General features: G+C 35.2%; 1 protein-coding gene across 1 annotated transcript; it reads left to right on the forward strand.

Annotated features, from left to right (window-relative positions):
* The first annotated feature begins 645 nt into the window (after nt 1–645).
* On the forward strand, nt 646–24,879 carry LOC124358688 (organic cation transporter protein-like). The gene is made up of 11 exons (XM_046810988.1): nt 646–946; nt 1,259–1,532; nt 3,344–3,512; nt 5,572–5,675; nt 14,117–14,271; nt 16,778–16,946; nt 17,220–17,343; nt 20,690–20,840; nt 22,579–22,761; nt 24,134–24,318; nt 24,397–24,879. The coding sequence occupies exons 1-11, from the start codon at nt 940–942 to the stop codon at nt 24,571–24,573; spliced, it is 1,698 nt and encodes a 565-aa protein (XP_046666944.1). The 5' UTR covers nt 646–939; the 3' UTR covers nt 24,574–24,879.
* The last annotated feature ends 1,199 nt before the right edge of the window (nt 24,880–26,078 follow it).

Genomic DNA, 26,078 nt, shown 5'->3' on the forward strand with positions numbered 1-26,078 from the left:
AAATATAGTGGCCTCCGAATAGTACCAAAGTAGCAAAAAGTATTATTCTATCTTACAAACCATTTAATAATTTTTAGTTTTTTTTACATATGGTTAAAGATTTTTGCGTATAATGTTAAATTTGTTTGAAAGTTTAATTTGCAAGTTTTATTTTTAAACATGGAGAAATTATCTACTATTGACTGTAAAACGATCATTGTATTCGAATGTTGAATTTAGCTTCATTTCACCTTCCACTTCATGCAGCTGCTAAAATCACAACACTCGCATTGAATTAACCCTTCCTACCATAGGTGTGTTATGGTCAGTTTATGTCTTACAAGTTTGTATATAAATAGCCTTAAAAATAAATAACGGTTTATAAATAAAAGTTTAAATTTGTAGATGATACATAAAATATAAGGATTTAGGAATCCGAATATTTATTCAACCAGCGAGAAAAACCAAATCCAATGATTAAACCACTTGACTAAACCATTTCAGATCTATAGTACATTAGTTAGGAACAGAATCAAAATAGCATATACCAAATTAAAAAACGTTACAACCTACAAAGTGAACACATCATAGCTACATGTTCGAATTTAAAACCAACCAACAAACGAAAAACTATAGTTTTGACATTTTTAATTTAACATGTTTATTTATATTTCAAAAGTTTGTTTTTATGTTTCTAACCTATAACTTAGATACCAAATTATAATTTTTAGTATTTAAATAAAGAAATTAAGTGTTGTAATTTGGTGTTTTACCCTAAACCTTACTGTGCGGGCTTAAGAAATGTAAAATGCTAATGACAGTAATGGTAATGAAGTACTTACAGAACTGTGAAATAAATTTCAAAACATACATAAACTTCAGGTTTATTAGGGCCAAATCATCCATGTATCAAATGTTACAGTGACTACGTTAGAAGAGCCTTAAAACCGTTTAATAATAATGGAAGGTAAATTAATGAATGCATCTTGTAGTTGTACTTCATGTTGAGGTGGACAATGTTTTGGTGGTAGAGTATCTCAACATTGTACTGAAGGAACCATTATTCTTTTATAAATGTTTAATTAATTTTTACGTGGGAGTTGTTAATGTCTTAGACTGAAACAATAATATCAAATTATATAATTTACGATATTCTAGCAAATCTAATTCAAAGTGTATACGAGCCAAGATTGGAACCATTTTGCCTAATTTATTACAGGGACATATATCTATCAAACCCCTAATTCTCTAGGTACTTAATTGTGCGTTTATTATTTAGGTGACGATAAAAAGGAGGAGGGAAATACTGTTCAAGAACGTGACGCTGCTCCTGTACATGAAGATTATATGGATTCCGCACTGGAAAGGCTGAATACAAGGCGATGGTGGATATGGATCATATTCTTGCTAGCCAGCAGTCCGTGCGTGTTCACTGCTATCCACATCATGGCGTCAGTGTTCATCGCCAACCTCCCAAATTACTGGTGCCATGTCCCGGAGCTTGTTGATGCTAAATGGACCGATGAACAAATTAGAAATATAAGCAGCCCCGAGTAAGTAATTCTTTAATGTTTATTATTAAATGTCATCTTTAAAAGGCCACCTGACACCGCACGTCCATCCATCCACTGGACGGATGGGTTGGATGCTCGGTAAAGATCGCTCGCCTGCTAACACCGCGCACTGGCGCCTGCCCAAGAACCGCAGGAAGAAAATTCATCCAGCTGATGGATGTTTTCAAATGGCTCGCCGAGTGATTTTCAACAGGCGTCCGCGTGGACTTTTTGAGCTGAGCATGCGTACGGCATTACTTCAACAGAACACCACCTCGCTAGCAATCTTTTTTATTGGTAAACATGTTTTGAAATATTTTTAATTTTTTAGTACATGGTAAAAAATATATAATAAAAAACACATAAGCAATAAAAAATACATTTCTTTTCTTTTATCATAGGAAACAAAATATAAATTTTGAGTTTTTATGAATGTACAAAATTATGTTTCAACTAACATTAACTAAAAGAATACTTGATGGATTTTTCTGGTTCTTAATAGAAAAGTTTACTTCAAGCACACAGCTAGCCGTTCTGTGCTTGTGATTGATTTCCTGTAATTCGTATCTTTCCTCTTAATATCTCTCTAAATGTCAAAACCTCGACAAGTTGTTTTTTACTTCATCTAAAATACCGTCTGAATCTTCCTTCGCATTGTTCTAAATCGGTCATCAAATGCTGAAATTCAACAAACGTTAACTGAATACAGCAGGACTCTATTTTCGTTATCACTGCTCAATCAACTGTCAGCAGCAATTCATGATACACTTTTCGTAAACTCACTGTTTCACTAAATGTCATTTAAATTGAATTTTTAATGAGTTTAATGAGTTTTAATGAGTCATTTTGTAGAGTTCATCAATTTTGAGTTTTTATGAATGTACAAAATTATGTTTCAACTGACATTAACTAAAAAATACTTGATGCATTTTTCTGGTTCTTAATAGAAAAAGTTTACTTCAAGCACACAGCTAGCCGTTCTATGCTTGTGATTGATTTCCTATAATTCGTATTTCTTCCTCTTAATATCTCTCTAAATGTCAAAACCTCGTCAAGTTGTTTTTTACTTCATCTAAAATACCGTCTGAATCTTCCTTCGCATTGTTCTACTCGTAAATCGGTCATCAAATGCTGAAAGTCAGCAAACATTAACTGAATACAGCAGGACTCTATTTTCGTTATCACTGCTGGAACTGTCAGCAGCAATTCATGATACACTTTTCGTAAACTCACTGTTTCACTAAATGTCATTTAAACGTTTCAATGTTCGCAACTCAACTGTAAGACGAGACACAAACAAATTTGTCCATCCATCCGCTGGGCGTTTGCTGTGTGAGGGTGGCTGTTTGCAGGGTGCTGCGAGGAAGTTTTTTACGGCACGATAACAGAGCGCTGCCTCGCTACTTGGCACGTGATACTACCTCAGATGAAGTATAAATATGGATTGTGTCATGGGATGTTAAGAAGCTCTGAAAACGAGCAGTCCCCACTAGGACTTACAGGTAGGTGGCTAGAAGCTCAACTCTCCCAGACGCCTGACTAAATCTGCCGTTTAGCACAACAAACATACGGTTGCCATGTTAAAAATTTATTTGACTACAGATCGCAATAGGCATGACTACACCCACTTTCTGATCGTAGAGGAATATTATTTAGATATACCGAAGTGTTCTATTATTTATAGAAACTACACACTATTAGCAACCAGAGGACAGATAATGCCTGTGATTATGTGTCTTCTCATGCCAAACAATTTCACTCGTCTATGTGTCATTTCACCGTGATGATGACCGCACATTTTTTTATTGCAGAGGATTATCTAAGTCTAGCTGCTCTGTCATTAACTGGAACTACACTCTATTGGCAACCATGGACTATGAGAAAGCCAGTGAATATGTGTCTTCTAAGGTCAGACCGTCTGAGTCACGTTGTACAAAGTTCATGTACGACGAGGATATTTCATTTTCAACTGTTAGTGAGGTAATATCCCTAAGTTTTTTGAAACCTATTTAAATTTAATTATGCATAAATTTTTAAACTAACAAAATAAAAATACATAAAACGGATATGTCTGTGGATAAGTTCATTCTGGACAAGTTTAGAACAACAATTGATCTGTCACAAAGCTATGATACATAATAGCCTTATAAACAAACAGGCTATGTAACTTTTTTGTATACCTTACGGTAGTCACTCCAACATTTTTTAAAAACATTTATCACTCGTGCAGTAGTTCTTGTAACTGATGTGACAATGAGAATATTTCTTTATCTAAATTATACTATATTTTTATATTTTGTAGTCCAGATGTCTCTGAAGTCGAAAGAATTTAAAGAGTTCGTTTTGAGCTTCCTCATCGCCGAAGTTTTTATAGATCTCATCATACAAACATGATTACAGATTCACTGGAGATAAACGCAACATCCACATTGACTCAACCCTTTTTACATGAATTTGACTGTGAATCATTTTGGTTCATGTATACCTCATTCGTTAGTTCACACAACGTGGAAGAATAAAGATCACGTTCAGTACTATAAAACCAAGGTCCGGTCCAATGTTTTGCTAAGGCAGTTGCAGTGGCGCAGATAAGGGGAGATCCAGGGGGTCTAAACCATACAGAAATTTTAAAATAACGTTACATGTAGTAGTTTGTTTTAAAATATTTTGATTAAATTTAATGTGTACTTTATGTACCTCCGTTTTCTACTGTGCCTTTTTTAATTTATTCAGTAAAAATTAGAGGGTAAAATAAGACTGTGCAAGTTTGGCAGCAGACATTTCATCGCTGCCTACTCGTGAAATCGGTGTGAAAATTCGGCTATATTCGGAAACGTCTGTACTCTAAAGTCTGTTAATTAGTTATTATAACTATAATAATTATCAACGGAGCCAGAATAAATTCTTGGAACACATGAGCATCTTGCAGGTATATTTTCATGTAGGCACTTACTGTAGGTAATTAGCTATTTTATAATTATATATATATATATATTGTTCTAATATGTAGGCCTAATGGTTGTCGAATATCTTACATGGACAAGTAAGAAACTAACTTAATAAATAGAGTATGGCTTACCTTTAGTATTAATACACTTTTTAATAAGTAGTATGGTGATGGATGTCACACTATAAAAAAAAATAGAAATAGTTTCTGATATCCTACTGAACATTTACAAAATTATATTTTTTGCACAGCGTCACACTTTTTTACAGTTGTTATTGCATTTTACAATAATTGATTAAAAACCTTCACTGCGATGCGAGTGACGTGCCGACTTATATGGTTATTTAAACGCATTCGTGACAGACACGGCCAAATACAATATAATTGAATCGTAAAAATTGGGGGCTCTGTGGTGTAATGGTAGCACATTCACCCGGCAAGTGAGAGATCCGGGTTCGAGTCCCGGCGGACCAAGTACTTTTTGTGATTCAATGTTTATTGAAATTAAATTAGGCTATTACCACTTATACAAATTTAATAAATGTAAACAAAAGTAATTTGACAGGTATTTGGTTTTCCGATCATATGTTAGTTTGGTTATTTAAACGCATATGTGACAGATACAGCCAAATACAATATAATTGAATCGTAAAAAGTGGGGGCTCTGTGGTGTAATGGTAGCACATTCACCCGGCAAGTGAGAGATCCGGGTTCGAGTCCCGGCGGAGCAAGTAATTTTTGTGATTCAATGTTTATTGAAATTATATATATATATATATATATATATATATATATATATATATATATATATATATATACAGGGTGTGGGTTTGTTCTATAGGAATCATTTTCGGTGAAGTTATGCAGATATTTTCGGTAAGTGCTACCATGAGGCCAATAATAATAATCGGCTGAATTTGAATATAACAGCTACTTAATGGTAATAATTTATTTATTCTAATATAATTATTTTAAAATACTTTATGATATAGTATTTAATATGTTTTGTGTGTTTTGCATTGCGTTATGCTTAAGTTTACGATAATCAGTATTAAACGGAATAACAATAGTGTGTTATTGTATTTATGACAGTGGGATCTGGTATGTGACAACCTGACATTGAAGTCCTATATCCAAGCTGCTATTGCCATGGGTAAATTTTTTGGTGGGGTCTTCTTTGGATTCTTGGCTGACAAGTGAGTGAACATTAATTAGATGTCAAAGGTATAATTGTAAATAATAGAATAAACCATTCAAATGCAAATAATCCTTTTCTCCATAACGCATACTACAGCCTTTACATAGATACAATATGGACACTAACTACAATAGTCCATTTCCTAGTTTAAATAACATATTAATGGCATTAAAGCTCTATTCATTGCAGTGTAACAACAATGATTTATTATCTCTTTTGTTATGGCACTTAGTATAATTATGGTCAATGATAATTATTAATAATTTCAAATAAACTATTTAATAATAATATAATAACAAACTAAACAAAAACTAACAATCAGTATTCACTGATAAAGTTAAAATGTTCTATATTTTATTGTACAACCTTAGTAAATTAATAAAATCAAAGCAAACATTTATGTTTATAAAACAACGGATATAAAATTTGAAACCGACAAGATAAAGTCAAAATATTACGATTCAATTATGACACATAGCTTATTCACTTGGAAAATATGTTGTATTATTTAAAAGCTTATTATAAACTCACTAAATACATTTTTAAGAATATAGGTATGAGTGTAACCAAGGACAATAATACGAGTATATGATAAATATATAGTTTTATAAATATCATTCTGATTGCTCAATATTTTACTCATTATATTGGCACAGATAGCGGCATCATTTCAGTTACTGGTACTAGTGTTTTAATATATTGACCAGCTAAAATACTCCATGCTTCTTATACTCATTGTTGGGTATTTAACACAATATAATTTACAAGATCAGATAGATATAGACTACAAACGTCGGTGTTTTTATTTGTGACTTTGGTTTTGTTACTTTTAAGGTTTCTGATTGCCTAAATTCCTTCCTTCGTAACATGTTGTGACATCCACTGCAGTGTACCTAGAATATATGAGAGCGTACCCGAGAACACAAAGCGTAATGATCTTACTCATGTATGATATACAAGACTTGTAATAGATAAGAACCTGTGGTAATTTTGTAGCAAGATAATCGGCTCAGAAGCCTCATGGTAATCTACAAACGTGCTTAAAATTGTTTCTCAATTTTATTAACATTTAAACATTTTGGCGTTTCAAAAATTCCAGAACTAAATAGATTCTAATTTTCAATATTATTTTTGAAAATTTTCAAATATCTTATTTTTTTATGGTTGTGCAGATCTTGAGAAACTGGATAGAATTTATGTACGGTGTTAGGTTATATGGTGGTTATATCAGAATCTAATTACTTATCTTCATTGCATAAAGAAATAGCTAAAAAAAAGTCCTGATCGTCAATATTATGTTTGAAACTTAAAAATGTCTGTCGTTCTACCTAACTGAAAAGACAAATTAAACAGAATTTAAGCATTAAGATTGGTGGTTTTATCAGAATCTACTTTATTTCTTTTCCATCTAAGCTGTCACATACAAAAATGGATTGTGATTGTCAATATTATGTTTAAAACTTTACAAATTAATATCTGTCCTTACATATATCATGATGCATTAATAGCCTCGTGTCAAAAACAATTGATGCATTTATCCTGATAGGGATTATGTGCAATCTCCAACAAACCATCACGGGAAACTTATTAGAATGGTCACAGTATTCTCCTAATAATTTTCTCATACCTCCTGGTACAAATGTACAAATCTATAGTTGAACACTTATTATTAATATTTACTACTAAATATGTTATGTAATTGTAATACATTGATTTGATTGATATCTGCCTTCTTATCTACAGGATGTGAGTTCTGCTTCGTAGCTGGATTCGAACTTAATGTGACCAAAGTTTTTGGTTTTAAATACAGTTTCCTCGTTTTGATATTTAATACTGTTTAGTTACTATTATTGGATTAACTAAAAGATACACAAAAATAAATTCAACACATAATTCATAAATTAGAACAACGGTACCTAATATCTGTTCTTTTTAATGATTTTGATGTCATTGACTTCAAGTGACTGCTATTCCTTTATGTTCAAGTAGTTTAGTTACGATTTCCCTGTCATCTGCCTTTGAGTCTCGAATTTGTATGCCACCATCTTGCTTCCCTATATACTGCTGATTTTCTTTAGAGCCGGGACACGGTAATCCTCCTCACTTTTTATTAAGCTGTTTTAATATGCTGCAAGTTTTTGTGCATATTTGCACAGATTTCCATTTTCCGTGGAATTTCTGAATAAATTGTCTGTAGAATTAGAGAGAATGCATTATTATTTCGCCCCCTTGCCACCCTTATTCTTCCCCTGGTGTCAATGACGTAGTTTATACATTACATTTAATTCATATTAATTTTTACATTTACCCTTTAATGAAAAAAAATTATGTTTCTTAATATATTTTACTTGTGGCTAACCAATTTGCAATAATATGATTATTACATTATATTTTACATTTCTGCAAAAATAATGTTCCAATTATTATATAAACTGTGAGGCGAGGTAATAGAAATATAGATAATAGAATATATATTTATGAAATAACGAATACATAATATTGGTTCTCAGGTGCGGGTGAAAGACGAGCTTCATTGTATCCTATCTGACATACATAATATCAGGGCCTCTCGCAGCTTCTTCATGCTGCAAGGTAATGTTTGAATATATAACAACGAATGTATATTGGTTCTCAGATACGGACGAAAGGGGATCTTCACATGCAGCGTGTCTTACATACAATCATATCAGGGATACTCGAAGCCTTTGCTACTTCATATTGCAGGTTTGATGTTTGAACTATATAATAACGAATGTATAATGGTTCTCAGATACGGGAGAAAGTGGATTTCTTCACTGCAGCGTGTCTTTAATACATCATATCAGGGCCACTCGGCAGGGCCTTTGCTACTTTCATATTGCAGGTGATGTTTGAATATATAATAAACGAATGTATAATGGTTATCAGATACGGGCGAAAGTGGATCTTCACTGCAGCGTGTCTTACCATACATCATATCGGGCACTCGGCCGCCTTTGCTACTTCATATTGCAAAGGAGATGTTTTTGAATTTATAATAACGAATGTATAATGGTTCTCGTTACGGGCGATAAGAGGATCTTCACTGCAGCGTGTCTTACATACATTCATCATTCTGGGAGGATACTCGCAGCCTTTGCTACTTCATATTTTGCGAAGGTGATGTTGATATATATAATTAACGAATGTATAAAGGGTAGTTTCAGATACGGGGCGAAAGAGGATTCTTCCTGCTGCGGTGTCTTACATACATCATATCAGGGCACTCGCCGCCTTTGTACTTCATATTGCAAGGTGATTGTTTGAATATATTATTAACGATTGTATAATGGTTCTCAGATACGGGCGAAAGAGGATCTTCACTGCTGCGTGTCTTACATACATCATAATCAGGGCCACGCGCGAGCCTTTGCGAACTTCAGTATTGCAAGGTGAGGTTTGAATATATAATAACGAATGGATAATGGTTCTAGGATACGGGCGAAAGAGGATCTTCATGCAGGTGTCCTTACATAATCATTTCAGGGCAATCGAAGCCTTTGCTACTTCATATTGCTAGGTGATGTTTGAATATATATTATCGAATGTATTATGTCTCAGATACGGGCGAAAGAGGATTCTTCACTGCAGCGTGTCTTACATACATCAATTCAGGGCCACTCGCAGCCTTTGCTACTTCATATTGCAAGGTGATGTTTGAATATATAATAACGAATGTATAATGGTTCTCAGATACGGGAGCGAAAGAGGATCTTCACTGCAGGCGTGTCTTACATTTACATCATATTCAGGTGCCACTCGGCAGCCTTTGCTACTTCATAACTGCCAAGGTAATGTTCGAATTATAATAAAACGAATATTATATTGGTTCTCAGGTACGGACGAAAGTGGAGCTTCACTGCAGCGTGTTGTCTTACATACATCCATATCAGGGCCACTCGCAGCCTTTGCTACTTCATACATGCAAGGTCGATGTTTGATATATGTATAATACGGATTATATAATGGTTTCTCTAGGTTCGGACGAAAGAGGAGCTAAATCAATGCAGAGTGTCTCTTCTATACATCATATCTGCGGCCACTCGCAGCCTCTTTGCTACTTCATACTGCAAGGTAATGTTTCGGAAATACTAATAACGAATGTATAATGGATTCTCAGATAACGGGCGAAAGAGGATCTTCATGCAGCGTGTCTTTACATACATCATCTCAGGGGCCTCAACTCGCACGCTTCTATCAATACTGCAAGGTTAATGTTTGAATATTAACAACGAATGTATAATGAGTTCTCACGAGACGGACGATAAGGGGATTCTTCACTGCAGCGTGTCTTACATACATCATTTCAGGGATTCTCGAAGCCTTTGCTATTACTTCATATTGCATGGTGATGTTTGACATATATTAATAACGAATGTATATAATGGTTCTTCAGATAACGGGCGAACACGAAAGGAGGATCTTCAACTGCAGCGTGGTCTTACATTAACATATATCAGGGCCAATCGCAGCCTTTGCTACTTCATATTGGCAAGGTGTTGTTTGAATATTATAATAACGAACTGTATAATGGTTATAAGATACGGGCGGAAAGAGGATCTTCTCTGCAGGTGTGCTTTCATACATCATATCAGGGCCACTCGCAGCCATTGCTACTTCATATTGCAAGGTGTGTTTGAATATTTAATAATAACGAATGTTATAATGGTTCTCAGATACGGGCGAAAGAGGGATCTTCACTGCAGCAGTGTTCTTACAAAATCTATCTGGGATTACTCGCAGCCTTTGCTGATTAATATTGCATAGGTGATGTTTGAATATATAATAAACGAATGTTTAATGGTTCCTCAGACTACGGGCGAAAGAGGATCTTCACTGCAGAGTGTCTTACATACCAATTATCAGGGCCACTCGCAGCCTTTTGCTACTTCATATTGCAAGGTGATGTCTTGAATAATATAAATAAGAATTTATTAATGGTTTTGGAGGCTCAGATTTACGGGCGATACGGAAGAAAGAGGATTTCATTGCAGCCCGGCGCGTGTCTTACATACATCATATCAGGGCCACTCGCAGCCTTTGCTCTTCATATTGCATAGGTGATGTATTGAATATATATAACGAATGTATAATGGATTCTCAGATACGGGCGACAAGTGGAATCTTCACTGCAGCTTGTCTTACTTTACATCATATCAGGGCCACTCGCAGCCTTTGCTACTTCATATTGCAAAGGTGATGTTTGACTATATAATAACGATTTGTATAATGGTTCTCCAGATTCGGGGGCAGAAAGATGATTTCACTGCAGCGTGTATTACATACATCATATCAGGCCACTCGCAGGGCCTTTGCTACTTCATATTGCAAGGTGATGTTTGAATATATAATAACGGATTGTATAAGGTTCTCAGATACGGGCGAAAGAGGATCTCACTGCAGGTGCGAGTCTTTACCATACATCATATCAGGGCACTCGCAGCCTTTGCTTTATCTTCATACTGCAAAGGTAATGTTCGAAATATATAATAACGAATATATTAATATGGTTCTCAGGTACGGAGCGAAAGAGGTGCTTCACATGAGCGTGCTTACGCATACATCATATCAGGGGCCTCTCGCAGCCCTTTGACTATTCATACTGCAAGGTGATTGTTTGAATATGTATAATAACGAATATATATTGGTTCTCAGGTACGGACGAAAGAGGGGGCCAAGCTTTCACTGCAGCGGTATTTCATACATCTTATATCTGGGCCACTCGCCAGCTTTGCTACTTCATACTGCAATGTAATGTTCGATATATAATAACGAATGTATAATGGTTTCTCAGATAACGGTGCGAAGAGGATCTTCACTGCAGCGTGTCTTACATACCATCATTATCAGGGCCACTCGCAGCCTTTGCTACTTCATATTCCCGCAAGGTGATGTTTGAATATGTTATAATAACGCAATATATAATGGTTCTCAGGTTCATGGGCGAAAGAGGAGCTTCATGCAGCGTGTCTTACAAACTTCATATCAGGGCCACTCGCAGCCTTTGCTACTTCATTATTGCAACGGTGACGTTTGAATATGGTTTAATAACGGATATATAATGGTTCTCAGGTACGGGCGAAAGAGGAGCTTCACTGCAGGCGTGTCTTACATTTACATCATATCAGGGCACTCGTCAGCCTTTGCTACTTCATACTGCAAGGGTAAATGTTTGTTGAATATATAATCAACGAATATATAAAGGTTCTCAGGTACGGATGAAAGAGGAGGCTTCACTGGCTAGCGTTGTCTTACATACATCATAATCAGGGGCCACTCGCAGCTTTGCTAACTTCATAGTGCAAGGAAATGTTTGATTATATAATAACGAATATTTATTAATGGTTCTTTAGTCTCTCAGTAGGGCGGAAAGAGGAAGCTTCACTGCAGGTGTTTACATACTTCATTTTCAGGGCACTCGACAGCCTTTGTACTTCATACTGCAAAGGTGATGTTTGAATTATGTATAATAACGAATATATATTATGGTTCTCAGGGTACGGACGAAAGAGGAGTTCACTGCAGCGCGTCATACATACATCATATCAGGGCCACTCGCAGCCTTTGCTACTTCTAACTGCAAGGTAATGTTCGAATATATTTATAAACGAAATGTATACTGGTTCTCAGGTACGGACGGAAAGAGGGAGCTTCACTGGCAGCGTGTCTTACATACATCATTATCAGGGCCACTCGCGGCCTTCTGCTACTTCATATTGCATAGGTGAGGTTTGAATATGTATAATAACGAATATTTAATGGTTCTCAAGGTACGGGCGAAAGAGGAGCTTCACTGCACAGCGTGTCTTACATACATCTTATCGGGCACTCGCAGCCTTTGCTAACTTCATTACTGCCAAGGAAATGGTTGAATATATACTAACGAATATATAATGGTTCTCAGGTTTACGGGATGAAAGAGGAGCTTACACTAGCGCGTTTGGCTGTCTTACATTACATCATATCAGGGCACTCGCAGCCTTTGCTACTTCATAGTGCAGGGTAATGGTTTGAATATTATAAATAACGAATTTATAATGGTTTCTTCAGGTACAGGGCGGAAAGAGGGGCTTCACTGCAGCGTGTCTTACATTACATCATTTCAGGGCCATCGCTCAGCCTTTGCTACTTGCATACTGCAAGTGATGTTTGAATTTGTATTAATAACGAATATATATTGGTTCTCAGGTACGGACGAAAGAGGAGCTTCCTGCAGCGCGTGCTTACATAACATCATATCTGGCCGCTCGCAGCCCTTTGCTACTTCACATACTGCAAGGTAATGTTCGAATATATTTTTAACGAATGTATAATGTTTCTCAGGTAGACGCCGAAAGAGGTGCTTCACTGCAGCGTGTCTTATACCATTACATCAAATCAGGGACATCGCAGCCTTTGCTATTCATTTTTGCAGGTGATGTTTGAATATGTTATCAGTACGAAATATTTAATGGTTTCTCAGGTACGGACGAAAGAGGAGGCTTCACTGCAGCGTGTCTTACATAATCATATCTGGGCCACTCGCAGCCTTTGCCTACTTTCATACTGCAAGGTAATGTAGAATATATAAATAACGAATGTATAATGGTTTCAGATACGGACGAAAGAGGAGCTTCTTGCAGCGTGTCTTACATACATCATATCAGGGCCACTCGCAGCCTTGCTTACTTCATACTGACAAGGTAATGTTTTGAATTATAATAATAACGAAGATATAAAATGGTTCTCAGGTACGGGCGAAAGAGGGAGATGCTTCACTGCAGCGTGTCTTACATACATTAATATCAGGGCCATCTCGCAGCCTTGGCTACTTCATAGTGGCAAAAGGTAATGTTTGAAGATATAATAACAATATATAAATGGTTTTCTACAGGTCCGCGGCGAAAGTGGTGCTTCTATGCAGCGTGTCTTACATACATTATATCAGGGCAACTCGCAGCCTATGTACTTCATACTGCAAGGTTGATGTTTGAATATGTATAATAACGAATCTACTAATGGTTCTCAGGTCAGACGAAAAGAGGTAGCTTTGACTGCAGCAGGAGTTTACATTCATCATATCACCAGGGCCATCGCAGCCTTTGCTACTTCATTACTGCATGGTATGTTTATCGAAAATATTAATACGAATGTATAATGGTTTCAGGTACGGACGAAACGAAAGAGGAGCTTCACATGCAGCGTTTGTTTAGCATACCATCATATCATTGCCACTCGCAAGCCTTTGCTACTTTACATACTGCAAGGTGATGTTTGAATATGTAGATTAACGAATATATAATGGTTTCAGGTACGGACGAAAGAGGGAGGCTTCACTGCAGCGCGTCTTACATATCATATCAGGGCCACTCGCAGCCTTTGCTACTTCATACTGCAAGGTAATGTTCGAATATATAATAACGAATGTATAATGGTTCTCAGGTACGGACGAAAGAGGAGCTTCACTGCAGCGTGTCTTACATACATCATATCTGGGCCACTCGCCGCCTTTACTACTTCATACTGGTTTTTTCTGATTGCTCGATTCTTTATTGGTTTTGCTGGCTCAGGGTGTTACGGAACTGCTTACATAATTTGTAAGTAATATTCTGAAAATGTATAATTAATTCTGGAAATACGGTAGAGGACTATTAGCGTAGATAGTTTAATGAAATTATGATAAACTGTTCAATTTAAAATATTTAACTCTCAACAGTTAAATTTAGACGCTATTAAATGTATTGTACCTAAGCAGTAGTTTGTAAATTTTGTATCTATTTTTAATTTACTTCATGGTTTATAATATGTTTACCGCGCACTCTGTAAGCTCATCCCGTATCTTTCCTACATCTTATAACATTCGTCTAAATTCATATCATAGTTTTATTGCATCTTTTTCACTTAGGTCCATTGTATAACTAATTAGCACATATATATTTAATTACTATTGACATACTTAGATTATATCTACAAAATAGGATGACCTTTTACTCTCCTTGAATTGGCTCTATATCTATTCAGACAGAGGACGTCATTATTATTTAATCTACAGTCACATATTGTAACAGGTCAAATTACGACATTTGAATATTCGCGGGGAATTGGCAGACTGTGACGTCAGTGAATCGGCAGACTGTGACGTCAGTGAATCGGCAGACTGTGACGTCAGTGAATCACATGTTGTCGGAATTGAGATTTATTTGATTAATAACGAAGAAATATATTAAACTTTATACGGGAAAAGATTTGATTAATTAAAATGAAGTAAACATAACCAAAATTCGTGTTTTACAAAGGTGCTAAATAGAATTACGCAGAAAAGCCAATTGTGGGATAAATGACTTGTATATTGATGACGTCATAAAGCACATGTTGCTAAAAATTTAAATAAAAAAGCTTTGAAAAAATAATAAAAAAGAAAATAGAAAGACTTAAATTGATTAATTATAGTAAACGTGATAAATTTCGACAATTATAAAAAAAAAATCAAATTATATTTATTCGTGAAGACGCTGATTTGAACGGGAGAGGGGATGAGTATTGTTTTGAGTCGGTATCCGTAGTTTTATACGGAGATTCGGTCTTCTCTTACCAGACTTGAAGCAAGGAGGTTGTGTTGATTCTCCTGGGATAGTAGCCTAGTGATCTGTTATATAGTGTATTGAAATTTTAATGAAGGATGGGATATTATTTTAGACTTTTAAATTATCAAAGCATTGCAAGGTGAGTGAAATTATAATATGTATTGACAGTGTGACATGGAATAAATTAACGTAAAGGTCACTTGGTTTGACTTTTTCTTTGAATATCCCATTTATAAAAAGTGTGATGGAGTGATATTAAATTTTTTAATCACCACTCAACATATTTTAAAACCTGAGATAGACATAGACTTGTTGTTGGTGATAACACCACAGACATTCAAATTTAATAAGTTTTAAGCAGTACCAAGGGAACGCAGCTAGCATTGGGCAAGATGGCGACCAACACCATCCGGAACAAAATGGTACAGCAACGTGGGACTGGTGACAAAAAGGCGCACAACTACATGGTGAGTCAACAACACTAAAGAACCGACTCACAACAAATTGACACAACCACGTGGAGGGGATCCGCAGCAAATAGGCGCTGCAACGAGGGGCCTTCAGCAATATCTTTAACTTTGTTCTAGATCGTATACTGAACATTACAGATTGTGATAATAACATTGTGATTGCAAACTCGAGTCAAGATGGGTTCGGTTCTCGCACACAATCTTTTTGCGTGGAGAACCGAATCTATCTTGTGGGAACCTTCTCCTGTATTATGTTGGCACTATATTTGTATATATGTAAATAAGGTAAATAAATACATGTAAAAATGTGAGTGGACAATAGTTTAATTCATGTAGTATTAAAAAAGAGTAATTCTATCGTTTATATTGACGCTTACAATTCTTAATGAGACTGTGCAAGCTTCTCTGAAACTTCCAAGATGGCTCCATTAGCAGTTTTGGAGAGTATGGACATAATCTATAACAACTGTTACCCTGTCGGTTAAAAGAGACTGTTAGTTGAGGATATTTTATTACCAAGTTAATATATTGAATGATTCAGTGACGGAGCTGTCCAGCATGGGACGACGAGCCATGTTCGCTTGTATCTACAACTTGTCCTACCCTGTCGGTTAGAGACTGTTAGTTGAGGATATTTTATTACCAAGTTAATATATTGAATGATTCAGTGACGGAGCTGTCCAGCATGGGACGACGAGCCATGTTCGCTTGTATCTACAACTTGTCCTACCCTGTCGGTTAGAGACTGTTAGTTGAGGATATTTTATTACCAAGTTAATATATTGAATGATTCAGTGACGGAGCTGTCCAGCATGGGACGACGAGCCATGTTCGCTTGTATCTACAACTTGTCCTACCCTGTCGGTTAGAGACTGTTAGTTGAGGATATTTTATTACCAAGTTAATATATTGAATGATTCAGTGACGGAGCTGTCCAGCATGGGACGACGAGCCATGTTCGCTTGTATCTACAACTTGTCCTACCCTGTCGGTTAGAGACTGTTAGTTGAGGATATTTTATTACCAAGTTAATATATTGAATGATTCAGTGACGGAGCTGTCCAGCATGGGACGACGAGCCATGTTCGCTTGTATATACAACTTATCCTACCCTGTCGGATATGTGATTCTTGCTGGGATTGCCTACGTGTTCCGTGACTGGCGAACCTTGCAGCTGGCAATCTCTCTACCCATGGTACTGTTGCTACTAAACTGCTGGTAAATTCAATTCACTCTCAAATCACCTTTAAATTTTTAATCTTTAAGAATAATCGTAAATAAAATGTCCATGATTCCGTTCAACGTTTATAACATTTTTTTAATTTACATAAATCACATTTATCTTGGCTGAGAAGATTTTTTTTTTTTTTTTTTTTTTTTTTTTTTGCTGTAATAAATTGTTTTCTTTAAGTTTAAAGGCTTCAATTCCTTAAATAGGTATATCAACGTTTGTGTATTAATTCCTTAGTTTCTTTATGACGGTCGTTTAAGGTTTCTGCCAGAGTCGCCACGGTGGTTAATGACGAAAGGTCGTCACCCCAAAGCGTGGGCGATAGTGAACACCGTGGACAAATCCATCGAACCTCCTGAGCTACACGACACGTCCAGCGAACAGGTTAGTCACTTTACACTCTCAGCCATTTGATTGTCCTGTGTTTACTTATGCATACACCTGCAACAATACTTTGCTTCAAGAAAATGTATCAAACATTAAATACAAAACATTTTGAATATTTTGCGTACAATTTTCAGTTGGGTCATCTGATGGGTAAAGGTATGGAGGACCTTCCAGAAGTGTGAAAATTTAACTACATCTAAAATATAATAAGCTTGAACCAATCGTCATACATTTCTTAAGCCATTACTTACTTTTGCTAGTTTATACAAGCTATGATAATAAAGCTGTCAATATACCACACAATAATGGTTATTTATATGTATTAGATTCTAGGTATGGCTCTGCATTGACCAATACAACCATAAAGTTTGATCATTCATCATTTGATACGTCGTGGTGAGCGATTGTTATATTCCAGGAATGTTTGATAATTCGACAATGTTGTCGATCAATGCGCTTCTGTAGTGTTGGACCATAAAAATTTTTGTCGATCAAACATTCACGTATAATTACTTTTACATAATTACTCATTTTATTGTGTTCGATATAATTCATGTGATTCGGGAAGAAAAATGTACTCAGATGTTTTTATTCCTCCGTAGTTTACGGAAAAAATATCCATAAGTTCATTTTTGAACGTACAAAAGTAAGTTTGTTGTGATGTGACCGCCATATTGCCGCTGCCTAGTTTCACTTTCGTGCCGAACACAACTGATATTTGTAAGTCTGCACAGCGTCATCACATTTTTACGCGTGTTTCGTCGCAAACTAATGTGTAGTGTGTTTACGATGTCGTAGTATTAAACAAAATATTTTAGAATAAAATTCAATTTCTAATTTTAGTAAAATTGAAATTACTGGCTTTTTAGGCTATGGCAAAATGACTTGGCTCAATTCATTTCACATGAGTTTGTTATTGTTTTCAGATAAACACGTTATTTATAGCAATCTTTTAGCTCTGAAGTAACTTTTTTTTTTTTTGGTAAATAAATGAATTTTGAATAAAAATACTAGTTTATTTCCTGTATCACTGTTTCTTTGGTTATATAAATATCCTATTTGGGTTAAAAAATATTTTTTCAAGTAAATTTAAACATCGTTAGAGTTAGCAGTTTCTAACTCTGGAATATTTCCTATTTTAAGAAGCCATAAATTTATAAATTTTGGCATATAGTACAAGACTTGTAGAAACGATTTTATATTTTGCTGAATCCAAAAACAGTACATTCTAAGAAAATTTTTTATGGTTAATTTTACAATATAGTGCACTAAACGTGAGAGTTAATTCTGAACACAAAAATATATACTCGGCATTGATATTGGCTTTTCATATTTATTTGAATAATTTAAGTAAAAAAAAATCCTTGTGCGAAGCTCCAAAACACCCGACACTAATTGAGAAATGTTGTACACAAAATTAGGGTTAAGCCATTACTCAATCGTTGCTAGTTTATACAAGCTTTGGATAATTAATTTCAACATACCACATCAATAATGGTTATTTATATGTATTAGATTCTAGGTATGGCTCTGCATTCAAAACCATAAAGTTTGGATCATTCATCATATGATTTCGAGGTGAAGTAAAAATATGTATAGTCCAGGAACTTTTGATGATAATTGTTCGTTTGCCTCTAGTTGAACTCAATATCCTTGTGGTTTTGGAAGCTCACTGCGTTTTAATACTTGAGTTCTAATTGACTCGGACTAGTCTCCCAAGTTGTGTGACGTTTATGCACATGACAACGTGTTGTATTCGGTGCGCACTGTTTTGTGCTGTGACATAGTTGGTGGTTATTCGCGCAAACCACTATTTACGATTACATAAAAAAATTTATGTTTAATTTTTTTAGGTACATTTAAAAACTTTTGCAGTTAACTTTCTCCTTGAGTTTGGCTAAAGGGTTAGATATACACGTGTACTGCAATGTAAATTTAAATGCTTTTTTGAAAATAAATTACCTTATATTTTAAGCATTGTTGACACATAAATGAAGGTGAAGAGATTCAATTCTTTAAAACTTAAGTGTTGACAATTTTTTTTTCATACACAAAATTAATATATCAACTCTAAGCGTAACCAATTTTTAATATAGGTTTGATTCCGCTAAAAATTTCTGTTCACATAATTAACTAGGGAAATCTAAACATATGAAATAATTACAAAGAAATTGTATTCAATTTATTTACAATGCACTATGACTTTGAGGTGAAGAAGAATATTGGAAGACGAATGCGGATTGAACTCTTCTTGCAACAACGCATTCTTTTTTGTTTCATACAGTAGAACCCCTGCGTTTCGGCCTCGAAGTTTCCTTATCGATTATCCGGGCCACCTTCCCGGAATGCAATATCGAAACGTGTTATTCGGTGCGCTGTTTTGTGCTGTGACATAGTTGCACGCACTAGTTATTCGAACCACTGCGGAGGCCAGATATAAGTTTGCGTTATTTTGAGTGTACAAGTAGTTTTTTTTTAACATTTTCCTGTGGCGAGTTAATCATCATAAACAGTTGATAATAGGTTTTACCTGTAAACCTTCGTATTATTAAGCAGTTTTCCAGGCACCTGAAGAAGTGTATATATTTACAGTACTTTGAAACGTTGTGTTGTTTTTTGAACAAGTGCTGATGTACTGTACCGGTTATCTTATTTACGGCCGAATCGATATTGAAATACGGCTCGAATTGAACTTGATACTTCATTGCATGTTCTACTGTAACGTGACAGTCGTGAAGAATATTGTTAAGGAATGTGAAGCTAAGAATGGTCTTTATCTAATTATCAGGTATGAGATACTAGCGAATTCAAGAGCGGTTGTATAAGAAATACCCTTTCATTGAAAAAGATTATACGTGGCATCAATCATAGGACTGAATATAAAGTGTAATTAATTATAAGACGCACCCAAGCGCTCACTTTACTGTACCTGTTATATTGTCTAGAAATAACAAGATGTATGCAAACCCAGTAACCCCATAGTCGAAAGGCCACTTGCCATTCATATAATTAATTGATTTTACCAAAGTTTTAAATAACAGCCTGACACGTAAAAAAATCACTTATTCTATTCAAAAAACGGACAAATCAAAGATTCTCTGTGGAATAGAACTTTCCACTCGATGCATCGGTTTACATACATCTCTATGTAAAAGTTGTCACGTCGTTTTTGATTTTGTTTGTGGCATAGTTATTAGTATTATAATTTTCTTTTGTCGACGGAAAGAGAAACCAAAGCACCTCTGGACAAATGAAAATTTTATCAGATCCACAGGTTTAAAGATGTGTTTCTTGTTATTTATAAGGTATTGTGGCTTTGACAAGTTTTTATGTTGTTCTCTAGGTTGCGGGACAAACCAAAAGTTCTTTACTCAAGAGAGTGGTCCACTGGTTCCACGAGTTTGTTAATCTATTTACAACTCTTGACCTTTGTCTGAGAGTTGTTATTTCTTTGTTTACATGGTTTGTTGCATCATTAGTTTATTACGTAATAGGTGAGATATATTTATAATAGTAATTTTATCTACCACATAGGATACATACACATTATTGACAATTATAACATTACAGCCAAATATCTTGGCAATACATTAAACTAAGTAAACGTGTAACTAGTCATTCACTTTATCATTCCTTTCATAAAATGAATAAAACTATACTTAAAATGTTAATTTACTTTAATTAATGCAATATTAATTTACGTTGAACATAACATCATTTATTTAAATCACAGAAATTATTATCTAAAAGCCAATAACAACAGCTATTTCCTGAAATCATAATAATTAATAAATAATTTAAACTCTTTGTACATTATCAGCAAAAGTATAATTAATTTTAAAATTAATTTTCAAATTTACACAGAGACATTAAATTATAGCTGGTTTGTTTTTGTGTTTCTTTATTTTTATTACGAACGATGTAACCATGAATATTGTGCTTTGAATCCTCGTAATCGGGAATCTTTGTTAAATAATTAACTAAATCAAAGATATGAAAATAAATACAGATTTTTCTATGAAAAACAATTGACTTCTAATGCTCTAGTAGTTTTGAACAGATTAATTATTATTTATCCATAAGGATTTCTTATGTAAAACCAAGATGTTAAAATTTCCTCTCACAATCCATACCTAAAATATAATTAAAATATGCAACAAAAAAAAAAAAAACGGTTTTTGTGTAATCTTGTGTAATGCAATATGATTCAGGAAATATATTCAGTTTTTATAAATTTCATAGCAACCCTTTGAAATTAAATAAATGTTATTTTTCATTTTAAGTGTTAAGTTTGAATTGTTCTATGTCCAATTATTACTTCTGTAAAATAAAATTGAACACTTCTAAAGCCCGAATAAAGATTTTGGAGACAATAAAATCCCTTATATGACTCATAAATATGTCAGCAACAGTTATATAGGATGAAAAGGAATTAAATATTTTGATTTAAAAACAGTAAATAAATAATCCCTTCACTACAGTCTTAATAGTTCTTGTATTTCGATTTATATCGCACAAGGACGGTTAATTATATTAGATAGTAGAAACTTGTGTTTCTCTTGAAACTGATGAAATTGGCCCGTTTTCCCTTATGGTGCAGTTAGGAAATTTATATTCAATTTTATTACTTAAAAATATATTTTATAGCTTTACACAATATGAATGTTACAAATAGATTTATAAATGCATTACATTAAAATGTTACTATTTTTTAATTAAGTAGGACAACTTAACTAATATAGTTTTTACGTAAAGGTACAAAATTTAAAACAGCTCTCTTGAAACAATACGTTTCTTTGGGTTACCCCATTCTTTAATTATGTTTCTGCCTTTACACAGTTGAAATACATAATTAAGTAGAATAATTATCCTATCTAAGATTTACTAACGGATCAGTGATGTTCTCACCACTGAAATGTCAGAATCGATTACAAGTTAAACAGTACTTTTAAAATGTTACTATTTTTGTAACTCATATCATAAATGATTTATTACAACTTAGTTTTCAGATTGTTCATCTCCCATGAGTGTAAATGCCAATGATTACTTATGAATTAATACCTGTTTGCATGTTCATCTCCCATGAGTGTAAATTCCAATGATTACTTATGAATTAATACCTGTTTGCATATTCATCTCCCATGAGTGTAAATGCCAATGATTACTTATGAATTAATACCTGTTTGCATGTTATCGATGTTATAAGTCATTAATATTGAACTATTGTGACAGGTCTGAATGCGGATAACCTATCACAGGATCGATACCTGTATGTGGCGCTGAGTGGCGTGGTGGAGGCCCCCTCATATGTGGCGCCACTCATTATACTTATCTGGCTGGGAAGGAAGCCAACGGCAGTCATACTGTTTATTTTAGCTGGAATTTCTCTCCTGTCGATTGCAGCTATTCCACAAGGTAATGGATTAGTATTAAGGATATTTCAGAGGGTTTTATGTTTGACGCAATACTCTGTACTTTCAATTGTGCGTATTGCGTGAACTGCAGCCATCATATTGGTTACGTCACATCATTGCCGGGAAGGAACCATTTTCTCAATCGCAATGCAACAGCCCTTATAGGTCCTGGTCCTGCCTCAAACAAGTAATGAGGCTGGCCAGTTCATAACAGTTAATATACCAGACACGATATTGTATGTGGTGTTGAAAATATTGGAGAAATTAGGCACACTGAATTCAGCCGAAATTGTACAAAACCTGCAGTTTAGTTTTCCAAAAAACTTTAGTATATATGCTTATCAACTTGTAACCTCGTAATAACTAACTCAGTAACGTTTATAATATATAACTATTCCATAGCTAAATAATGAGTTAAAACCACCAAAATGGGTTGTAAAGTATTTACATTTCTCGTGAGGGAACATGGGGGTGCCTCCACGCTATGGGCCTGTTCTGTTTAATATGTTTACATTAGATCTCAGTTCCTTTGTACATTTCGTGAGTGTGCTGATGATTTGTAACGTAAACCAGAGTTCATTAATGTAGGCATTATATTATAGAAATTATAGTGACTTCACTGTAGTCAAGAGGTGTTTGGTTAGCTCATGGCTCGACTCATGCAGACAGCACCACAGGAAGTTTGAAGGCCCACATCAGTAATAGAGGTGGCACTAGCGTGAGGGCGACCATCAATGACAAGTTAAGTTCTTGTTGCTGATCTGTCACTCAAATTCAAATTCTTGCTGAACATCGATCTCAGCCTATCATCACTAGCATCGCTCACAATGATCTCGGTACTCTGTGACGCATGTAAAGATTTGGAAGTGTACTACCGGAGTTTGAAAAATATCCAGATCTCGTTACAGTTCCTGAATTTACCAATTATGTAATATTACAAACATACTTTCGGCAACAGCATATGGAAGGAGGACCAGAGAAGGATCAACAAATGCAGAACTCAGCTATTCGGTTCGTGAACAGTAGCAGACTATTGGGCTATCCTAATGGGAGCTTGCCAACACAGACCTAATAGTGCAAACATGCAAAATAATAACTTGCTGTGTGACTAATAGAAACACTGCTTAATTTTTCAAAAGCAAGACTGGGAGGAGGTGGCAGAATGCCTTAAGTCTTAAGTCCTTTTTAATGTCCTAGTCTGTAGAGTAATCTTAATTTTACACATGAATATGTAATATAGTGTAAATTTGTGTTCTGCTTATAGCAAACTGTACGTCTTATTGACATGGTCTTATTAACTCTAAAGTGTCATAACTCTTACAAAATAAACGTATTTTTATTGGACGTGCTAGAATATTCACTGTATGTTGCAGAGTACAAGACTGCGATTCTGGTGACTGTGATGTTCGGCAGATTCGCCGACAGTGCTGTGTTCGCCGTGATCATCGTCCACACGTCAGAGCTGGTGCCTACGGCTAACCGCAACTCGGCAGTGGGTGCGGCCCTTACCACCGCCCAGTTAGGCTCCGTTCTCGCTCCGTTTGTCGTGGATATTCTGGTGAATACATACACGTTTATTTTTTGTTGTCGTTTGTGTGTGTAAGACATCTCTGTGAAGTGCAGGTTTGTTGTGTAGGGCACGAAGGACAGCACGTGGCCGAGTACTCTGTGCGGTATCGTGACTCTGCTGTCTGCGCTGCTCATGATGGCATTGCCTGAGACCAGAGGCAAGAATCTCCTGGCCACTGTGGAGGACCTGAAGAAGTCCGACCGCAGGGACCGAGTCTCTCTCCGCAATTGTTGCTCTTGCTGATTTCAACATCTATGGAAGAATATCTGAAGAAAACTGTTTCCTCTAACCCACTCTTTTGTTTTTGTAAAGGAAACAAATTTTTAGTTGTCATATTGACAGTGAGTGGCAAAGTAACAATTTATTTATGACATAAATAATAATGTATTTATTAATTTATTATTATGAGATGTATATAAAAGTATCAGCTGAGATCTGATACAAACTAACGTAACGAAAAATACAAACAAGACATTTATTCTATTTTTGTCCGTGGATGAATCCCCCACTAAAGCAAGTGTTATAAATAAATATATAATGAAACTAAAATGTCTTTTATTTTGAGCGTATCAACCTGAATAACTCATGTTAACTTCTACACGAAAAAACAAACAAAATTACTAGGTGCAAATTAAATACTTAACATAAGTTTTACTGGTAATGTACTAAGCTTATGACAGCCTAATGACTAGATTTAAAACGATTTTCAGGGATTCGGGGAGACGTCCAATGTGTAGTTAGATGTCAAATATCTTCGGTCCACTGTGTGAAAAACTCACTCTACGGAAATGTACTTGTTATCACTGCGGGTGCAGACCTCATCTCGGTATATCAGCTTCTAGCACAGATATTGCTGCTCCCTAAGTCTCATGGCCTTGTGAATCACGCAATTCGTCATCATGTTCCAAATAGAGTTATCAGCGGAAACATTTCCAAACCCTTTCAGGCAAAATACGAAGCGTATTGAAGAATGTTTATCCTATGGCGGTCAGCCATAAATTCACATATTCTATTTATGACTTCACTAAATTCATCATATCAGTTACGATGCCTAGAGACTACTACGTTAATAAGAGCTATTTGGTAAACAATAAAATAAAAAAGAGAAAGCAATTGTGGGCCCATTAACTTAAACAATATTTTATGAGTATGGTTCTTGGCTACTTATTCTACCAAACATAATTTCACTTCATTCGCTGATATCTAAAGGTGACACCAACATTTCTTTAAAGCTGCGTGGGTGTGAATTTTGCTGCTGTTATGGTAGGGCTCTTCTAAAACTGTTGAGCTATGGTCACACTTGTGAAACGATCAGAGAAAGACGCTGTTTAGAAAATTGTGACGATAACGAGAAATAACAAGTAAAGAACTATATCGTCTTTGAAAAATAAAGTTTGGTGTTAAAAGTATTATTGTTCAACTGTATTATAAATAAGATTATATCTGTCATCACATTCTGTATAAATAAAATATCAGACGCCGCACCGCACCGCACCGCCGACCAAACTGTCTGGATCAGCCTACCGTCCAAACGAATGGTCAAGGTTTACTGCTATGATAGCGGTACTGATGCGCTTGTGAACGTAAACGAACGTTGTACTTTTATAATCGTCTTGTCTTGTCTGTAACTAGTACTAGATATTTTGTGCTTGTGTTTTTGATTGGAACGATAGGCATTCTTAAAAGGTTAAGTACTCGTATAAGCAATTTAAACAATATTTTGACGATTTATATTGTAAGTCCCAATA

The sequence above is a fragment of the Homalodisca vitripennis genome, chromosome 3, assembly GCF_021130785.1.
Source record: "Homalodisca vitripennis isolate AUS2020 chromosome 3, UT_GWSS_2.1, whole genome shotgun sequence".
NCBI lineage: Eukaryota > Metazoa > Arthropoda > Insecta > Hemiptera > Cicadellidae > Homalodisca > Homalodisca vitripennis.